Source organism: Cnephaeus nilssonii (genome assembly GCF_951640355.1).
Source record: "Cnephaeus nilssonii genome assembly, chromosome: 13".
NCBI lineage: Eukaryota > Metazoa > Chordata > Mammalia > Chiroptera > Vespertilionidae > Cnephaeus > Cnephaeus nilssonii.
The window spans coordinates 19,559,573-19,568,767 of record NC_137084.1 but is presented as its reverse complement, the minus strand read 5'-3'; the positions used below and the strand labels follow the sequence as shown (position 1 = coordinate 19,568,767).

General features: G+C 46.3%; 1 protein-coding gene across 1 annotated transcript; it reads right to left on the bottom strand.

Moving 5' to 3' along the window:
• Positions 1-8,236: 8,236 nt before the first annotated feature.
• OR6Q1 (olfactory receptor family 6 subfamily Q member 1) lies at positions 8,237-9,190 on the bottom strand (the record flags this gene model as incomplete). The annotated part of the gene is made up of 1 exon (XM_079789091.1): positions 8,237-9,190. The coding sequence occupies one exon, from the start codon at positions 9,188-9,190 to the stop codon at positions 8,237-8,239; it is 954 nt and encodes a 317-aa protein (XP_079645217.1).
• Between the last annotated feature and the right edge of the window lie 5 nt (positions 9,191-9,195).

Here is a 9,195-nt window from a genome sequence, read left to right as displayed (position 1 = left end):
CAAAATCTCAGACATATGCCAAAAGAAATTCTTCACTGACACTGCTCCTAGGGCAGTGGAAGCTAAAGAGAAAATTAACAAATGGGACTACATCAAAATAAAAAGCTTTTTCACAGCAAAAGAAACCATCAACAAAACAACAAGAAGGCCCACTACATGGGAGAACATATTTGCAAATGGCATCACCAATAAAGGTTTAATCTCCAACATCTACAGGCAGCTTATGCAACTTAATAAAAGGAAGATAAATGATCCAATAAAAAAATGGGCAACAGACCTAAATAGAATCTTTTCAAAAGAAGACAGAAGGAAGGCCAAGAGACACATGAAAACATGCTCAACGTCACTAATTATCCGAGAGATGCAAATCAAAACAACAATGCGGTACCATCTTACACCTGTCAGAATGGCTATCATCAACAAATCAACAAACGACAAGTGTTGGCGAGGATGCGGAGAAAAAGGAACCCTCGTGCACTGCTGGTGGGAATGCAGATTGGTGCAGCCACTGTGGAGAACAGTATGGAGTTTCCTCAAAAAACTGAAAATGGAACTCCCATTTGACCCAGTAATCCCACTCCTGGGAATATATCCGAAGAAACTAGAAACACCAATCAGAAAGGATATATGCACCCCTATGTTCATAGCAGCACAATTCACCATAGCTAAGATTTGGAAACAGCCTAGGTGCCCGTCAGCAGATGACTGGATCAGAAAACTGTGGTACATCTACACAATGGAATACTATGCTGCCATAAAAAAGAAGGAATTCTCATCATTTGCAGCAACCTGGATGGAATTGGAGAACATTATGTTAAGTGAAATAAGTCAGTCAATGAAAGAAAAATACCACATGATCTCACTCATTTATGGATAATAAAGAACATTATAAAATTGAACAAAAAGATAGATACAGAGACAGTAAAGCATCAAACAGACTGTCAAATTACAGGGGGAAGGTTAGGGAGAGATGGGGGAGATAAGAGATCAATCAAAGGACTTGTATGCATGCATATAAGCATAACCAATGGACGCAAAACTCTGGGGGGTGAAGGCATATATGGGAGTGGGGTGGGGGGGGCAATGGTAAGATATGTACACATATAATACCTTAATAAAAAAAATTGGAAAGAAAAAAAAAAAAAAACAGATCCAGAGACAGAGAAGCATCGATCAGACTGTCAAACCTCAGAGAGAAGGTAGGGGAAGTTGGAGTAAGGAGGAGAGATCAACCAAAGGACTTGTATGCATGCATATAAGCCTAACCAATGGACACAGACACCAGGGGGGTGAAGGCATGAGTGGTGGAGTGGGGAGTGGGGAGAGGGGGCAATTGGGGGATAAGGACACATATGTAATACCTTAATCAATAAATAAAAAAAAAGAGTTATGACTATTCCAATGCTTACCCAATCATCCTCACTTGAATATTAGAGTCAGATCTCAAAAGAGCCTTAGAGGCAATTCAGTCCCCTTGCATCAAACTGTGGTCCTTAGAGGTGGAGGACTCTTTGAAGAGGCCCAAGAAGCCACTGAAAGGGCCAAGGGAGGGTCCAGCTGGCAGAGTCAAGGTCACTGACCCTGCCTAATAGAGGGCAGCTCCACATCTGATTTTGTGCATTGAGCTTCTAAGTGAGTTATGAAAGGACTAGAGGCCCGGTGCACGAAATTCATGCACGGGGGGAGGGGGTTGTCCCTCAGCCCAGCCTGCACCCTCTCCAATCTGGGACAACCTCGAGGGATGTCCAAATGCCCCTTTAGGCCCAATCCCAGTGGGGCATCCCTCTCACAATCCAGGACTGCTGGCTTCCAACAACTCGCCTGCCTGCCTTCCTGATTGCCCCTAAATGCTTCTGCCCACCAGCCTAATCACCCCCTAACCACTCCCCTGCCAGCCTGATTGATGCCTAACTGCTCCCCTGCCAGCCTGTTTGCCCCTAACCGCCGTCCCCTGCAGGCCTGGTCACCCCTAACTGCTGTCCCCTGCAGGTCTGGTCTTCCCTAACTGCCCTCTCCTGCAGGCCTGGTCCCCCCAACTGCTCTCCACTGCAGGCCTGGGTCCCCCCCAACTACCCTTCCCTGGTCACCCCCAATTTCCCTCCTTTGCCTGCCTGGTCCCTCCCAACTGCCCTCCCCTGTTGGCCATCTTGTGGTGGCCATCTTGTGTCCACATGGGGACAGGATCTTTGACCACATGAGGGCAGCAATCTTGTGTGTTGGAGTGATGGTCAATCTGCATATTACTCTTTTATTAGATAGGATAGAGGCCTGGTGCACGGGTGGGGGCCGGCTGGTTTGCCCTGAAGGATGTCCAGGATCAGGGTGGGAGTTCCCTTGGGGCGTGGGGCAGCCTGGGTGAGCAAGGGGCCTGTGGTGGTTTGCAGGCCAGCCACGCCCCCTGGCGACCCAAGCGGAGGCCCTGGTATCTGGAATTTATTTACCTTCTACAGTTGAAACTTTGTAGCCTGGAGCAGAGCCAAGCCTTCTGCTTGCTCTGTGGCAGCAGCCATTTCTGTTGGGGTTTATGTATCTTCTATAATTGAAACTTTGTAGCCTTAAGCGGAGGCTTGGGCCAGCGAGGGTGTGCAGAAAGCTTGGCTTCCTCCATTGCCGGGGGCAACCCTAGCCTCCTGCTCTTTCCAGCTCCGTGGCTGCCACCATTTCTGTTTGGATTTGTTTACCTTCTATAATTGAAATTTTGTAGCCTTGAGTGGAGGCCTAGGCCAGCAATGGCAGGCGGAAAGCTTGGCTTCCTCCATAGCCTGCGAAACCCAAGCCTCCCTCCTGCTCTCTGTGGCTGTAGCCATCTTGGTTGGGTTTATTTGCATATTTGCTCCTGATTGGCTGGTGGGCGTGGTTTGTGGGCATGGCTTGAGGGTGTAGCAGAGTGATGGTTAATTTGCATATTACTCTTTTATTAGATAGGATTCTTCTGTTGAAAGAACGTTTGAGAACCACCTGTTGATTCCAATATTTTTCTATCACAGAAGGAAAAACTGAGGCCCAAGAAAGAGGAGGTGACCTGCCAAGACCACTCAGAGCATTCGAAAGAGAGTTGGGAGTAGAATTCAGGCCAAAAACAGATTGAAGCTGAGCCTTAAGGCCAGTCTTCCCTGGCCCTGCCCCACCGGGAGCTTGATGCTGGATGTGCCCACCCACCCCAGAGACAGATACACCTGAGTCAGGCCTGTGGCCACACACTTAACAAGGCTGCATTGCTGGCCTATTTTACAGCCTCTCCCTGAAGACCTCAGATCTCTCCTATGCATCACTGGATGAATTCTGGCTTTGAAGGTTATGGGGTGTGAGCAATTCCCAGAGGCCCTGTTGCGGGGAGTTCTGACTCCTTCATAAACACAGGTCCCCATAACAGGGTCCCTTGTTGAATGGAGGTATTGATGAGCAGGGTACACCTCCCATTCTCACTGTCTCTGCCAGTCCCTGGACCAAGAAGTAAGGAAAGTTAGCAGTTGTCAGGATGTGAGAGGCAAGGATTCGGGGTGCTGAGGCCCAGAGCCACACAAGTTCATAGAGCCCTGGAGAACTCCAAAGATATAGTGAGGAGCTCAGCCACACTCCCTCTCCTTTTCGGGGTCCCCTGAAGACCCAGCAGATGTACCTAGAGCCTCCCAGAGGAAGTCAGCCCAGGCATTCTGACTACAAAGGATCCTACGTCTCATGGCCACACAAAAAGAACAGCCCCCCATGACCTGTCCAGTTGTCCTCATGGCCCTGCTCTCAGCAATGTCTATGGGGGATACTATTTGGGCCCCTGGCTACCTGCCAATGTGCAAGCCCTCAGACACCTCCACTGAAGGAGACGTGCTCATTAGGGTTGATGGATCAGTTACAGGTCACGTTCCAGCGGCCTTGGGAGCAGCCTCTGTCCAACCTTGGGTTGTGCTCTCTATCCCTTGGGAGGGAGGGAGTGGAGGAGCAGCCTTCCTGATCACTGCAGGTAGCTGGGGTCCCCCGGCCTGTCATCCACTATCCAGGGTCCCCTGGCACTGAGACCCTTGACAGTGACAGCCCCTCGCACTGTGCACCCAGGTATTAGAGACTCAGTGCCAATCCCAGCTCTCCCAAAGTCACTGAGCAACCCCGTCTGCACATGCTAACATTCCTTCAATTTGATGGAGAGAAGAGTTCAGCAGCCTTAGGCCTGGGGATGGTTTCAAAATCACAGCAGCTGGAGCCCTAACCAGTTTGGCTCAGTGGATAGAGCATCGGCCTGCAGACTGAAGGGTCCCTGGTTCAATTCTGGTCAAGGGCATGTACCTTGGTTGCAGGCACATCCCCAGTAGCGGGTGTGCAGGAGGCAGCTGATTGATGTTTCTCTCTCATCAATGTTTCTAACTCTTTATCCCTTTCCCTTCCTCTCTGTAAAAAAACAATAAAATATATTTGAAAAAAATCACAGCAGCTAGAGCTATAAGACGCATTTACTGAAGTGTTCATGGGACAAAGGGAAGGCAGCCCAGGCCCACCCTGTCAGCAACTCTCTCCCAAGAGCCAGTTTCCACAGGTATCTAAACTGTTTCCAAGGCTCTGCTGGTTTCTACTCACATTCAATCTATGAGCCTATAGTGTCTGTTTACAAAGATGCCCAGGAAGTATGTAGCCAGACCTCAATGTCACTCTACCTCATATCTGTCTTATTTCTTCTGCCTACGTCTTTGTCAAAGGCCTTCTAGCACGTGTCTTTTGCACCTACTCATGGCTCTCTGCTATTTATCTAAGTAAGTGTTTGCCTGTGCCTGAACCCATCTGTATGCCTGTGTATATGGCTACCATTCTCTACATATGTCCATCCCAGTCACTATATCTGTGTTACCTGTCTCCCTGTCTCATCCATACCTGAGCTTCTGTCTCTGCATCTGATCACCTATTTAGTTCATGTGTCTGCCTGTTTACAGGTCACATCCACTCACCTGGTAAATGTCTCAGTCTGTGGACTCAGTGCTGTATGTCGGCCTCTATTGCTGTCAGCCTCTGTCTCCATGTCTAGGAGCAGGGGAGACTTTGTGTGTCTCTGTACCCATCTCTAGGAAGATGTCAGCCTTTCTCCATGTCTGTCCACTTGTATATGTGTCTCCCCTAGAATCTACAACACCCCAAGACTTCTTTCTTTCTGCAAATGTACATGTAAATTCAATCCCACATCATCTGGCCCTCACTGCTCCCAAGGAGAGATTCTCAGGGCTGTTTTGGGCAGCTCTTCCAAATGCTGCTGACTGATTCTATCACCCCCTGTCCTTCACCCTCTGTAAGATTCAAAGTCCGCTTATTCCTGCACATCCTGGGTATTCTCTTCGCTGTGACTGAGGCAAAAAGGGACCCAGCCTTCCTGTATCTCTTGATTCATTGCTGAATAACTGAAACTTTTATGAGACCCTTCCTTCAAGTTATTCTATCTTAATACGTTTGGGGGAGGGACCTTCATACAGGCTAACGTGTATCCTTACAAGCAAAGAGCTTATGATCTAACACTCCCAACCTAACCTGATTGGAGTAAACTAAATATATCTACTTATGAAACTCTTTTATAAGAAGTCAATGTCCTGCACCTGCTCTGGTTAGCTGGTTGTCTTTGGTGAGATGAGGACAGGTGATGGGCACAGACCCAGTTGAGCAACCACTAGAACAAAGTCTGCTCTAAATGAAGGCCCACCACTCCCAAGAGAATATGGGATGTTAATGAAGCCCACAAGTACTGGGCATCAATTAATTAAGTGATAGTGCTCCTGGACTGCTCTCTGGGAAGGGACAGAGTTGAATGGTGTTACACAAACTGTCTCAAGGTGTCAAGGCATCCACATTTCTGAATACTGAGATCCATCCTAAGTTCCTGCTGACAGGGGTTTAAAATGCTTCTACCTTGCCATGGCTGGCTGGCAATGTTTTTACACCAATGACAGTGAAGCCAGCAAAAGGAAAAAATCTATAGATAAAGAAGACTCATTTTAGAGCAGGCGTCCTCAAACTATGGCCCGCGGGCCACATGCGGGTGTTTTTGCAATTTTGTTTTTTTACTTCAAAATAAGATATGTGCAGTGTGCATAGGAATTTGTTCATAGTTTTTATTAAACTATAGTCCGGCCCTCCAACGGTCTGAGGGACAGTGAACTGGCCCCCTGTTTAAAAATTTTGAGGACCCCTGTTTTAGAGAAACAGAGAGCTGTAGCATCCCATAGTCAAAGACAGAATTTCCATAATTGTGCCTTGGAAATAAACTTCTAAGTGGTTGGCATGTGCAAATTGAAAGGCAATGGACTAAACAACGACTACAAACCCTGAAAAAAGAAATGGGATGCCAATCACAGGTGCAAGGAATAAAAAGATTATGGCACCGGAGAAGCAGGTCCATCCAGATGGGACGCAGTGAAGTAGACCCACATCAAAGCCTTTGATGGTCTTACATAATGGTACATAACAAACTGTAGAGTTCTGATTTCAGAGTGTATCTGTGGTTATTCTCACCAAGTCCCAAGTCAAAGTACCATCTCCAAGATAGAAACCAGGTTGTTCCTTACTAATAATTAAGTCAATATCCTGATACGCAGAATGGGTAAAGCAAGATAAACAGCGCTGCTTACAGAATTCTATCTTAATAAGTCTTGTTTCTCTCTGGAATTACTCCCTGTGACATTTCCTGGATACCAATGAAGTCGTGACTATGTTAAGTTAGCACCTCCCATGACTATTTTTCACTCTGTGAATAAATAACCCTCAAAGAAGAAATTATATTCTCAGAAATTTTCTATTTGCAAAAAAAACATGCATTTTCCCTGACACGATTTCATGGTTTATTTTTATTAGCGGCGGCTTTTAAAACTTTAGCTATCCATAGGAAATACAGTCAATAATGTTGCCATGACTGTGAATGGTGCCAGGTAGCACTGGGAGTATCAAGGGGAATACAATTGTCTTTTTTTCCCTTGTAATTGTCTTTTTAAATTTTATTTCAAGGGAGTTGACATTGCCATAGATATACTTTTAAAACAATTTTCAAGGAGCCATGTGGTATAGAGGAAAAACCATTCTATATTTCAAATAAGATAATGTCATTACAAAGCAGATAAATGCATGGATCACATGGAAAATCAGTTGTGATTCTGGGACATTGTGATGGAAATTGCTGGTTGTCTACCAAAATTTGTTCTTCTCTTTTCTACAATAATCAGTTCTGGTTGGATATCTGGCAGCTTAGCTATAGACTGTATTTACCATTTTTGCAATTAGATGTGTCCTATGGCTAACTTCTTACCAACAGAGGTGTATGGAAGTGATGATTGCCACATCTAATGGAGAAACCTTAAGTCATGTTGTGTCTCTCCTCCATGCTCCATTCTCACCCTTCCTGCCCACTGGAACACAGTGTTGACGATGCAAATTACAAGAAGGCGCTAAGTTGGGAGTTGGCAAATGCTCTTTGTCACAACAACTAAACTCTATCATGGTAGCACAAACGCAGCCAGAGACAATTCATATGGTGTAACAGTGTTCTGATAAAACTTGATTTATGGACACTGACATTTTAACTATATAAAATGTTTATATGTCATGAAATATTATTCTACTTTTGATTGGTTCCCAATCTTTTATTTTGTTGTTGTTGTTGTTGTTGTTGTTGTTGTTGTTGTTAATCCTCACCTGAGATATTTTTTCCATTGCTTTTCAGAGAGAGTGGAAAGGAGGGTGAGAGACAGAGGAGAGAGAAACATAAATGTGAGAGAGATACATCAATTAATTGCCTCCAGCGTGAACCCCAACTGGGACCAGAGATTGAACCTGCAACCCAGGTACATGCCCTTGACCGGGAATCCAACCCATGACCCTTCAGTGCATGGGACAATGTTCTAACCACACCAGCCAGGGTAGTTTCCAACCATTTTAAAGTATAAAAACCATTCTTAGCTCACAGGTCATTAAAAACAAGTGTTGAGCTGAATTGGTTTCACGGGCCACAAGATGAAGGGAGCTCGGATCCTTAAATGCTGTTGAGCAGAGCCACCCACCAACCAAGAGCACTCAACTTTGACTCCTGCAGGAAAGATGAAATCTCCTTCATTCTTTAAGCTACATTATAGTTAGATCTCTTTTATTATAGCAGATTAGCATTTTATTTTAATTAATACATAGTCCATAACGCTTAACTACCAAGACCTCTGCTGCATTCCATAGTTCTCACCACCCTCTTTCTAAAGGGCAAGGAAACTGGACCCTACCTGCCCCCTCACTGGCCTTTCCAAGACTTGAGGGAAATGGCTCTGCTCAGAGCTCCCTTCACCTCCTTGTTTCGAAGACTGTAGATGAGGGGATTGAGCATTGGCGTGACAATGGAGTAGAAGACAGACACCACCTTGTTGAAGTTGATGGAGGAGGCCACTTTGGTCCGGACATACATAAAGAAAAGAGTGCCATAGAAGAGGCTCACTACAATCAGGTGAGCTGTACAAGTGGAGAAGGCCTTTCGGCGCTCAGCCACGGAGCGGATATGCAGCAGCGTCCAGACAATGTTGCTATAGGACACAGCAATGACAACAGAGGAGGTCAGGAGTACCGCCAGAGAGACCAGGAAGTCTGTGGTCTCCTTCAGGGTGACATCCGAGCAAGACAAGGCTAGCAAAGGTGAGGCATCACAGAAGAAGTGGTCAATAACATTGGAGCCACAAAATGTCAGCTGGGACATGAGGTAGATGGGCAACATAGGTGTGAGGAAGCCTACCAGCCAACAAGCACCAGCCAGACGGATGCAGGTGCCCCAGGACACCAAGGCCCCATATCGGAGAGGCATACAAATGGCCACATAACGGTCATAGGCCATGGCAGCCAGTAGGAAACATTCAGTTGCTCCAAGAAAGGTGAAGATGAAGAGCTGGGAAAGGCAGCCAGCATAGGAGATATTCTTGTCCCCTTCTCCTCCAATAAAACCAGCCAGCATCTTGGGCACTGTGACTGAGGTATACCCGATTTCAAGGCAGGACAGGTGTGTCAAGAAGAAGTACATAGGTCTCCGGAGCCGAGGGTCCAAAATCACCACCATGATGATGGCCAAGTTCTCCAGTAAGGTAAACAGGTACATGGTGAGGAAGAGTGTAAAGAAGAGAAAGCGTGTTTCATGCACCCCGGCAAAGCCCACCATGACAAACTCTGTCACGTGGGTCCAATTTGGGGTATATAGCTGCATATTGG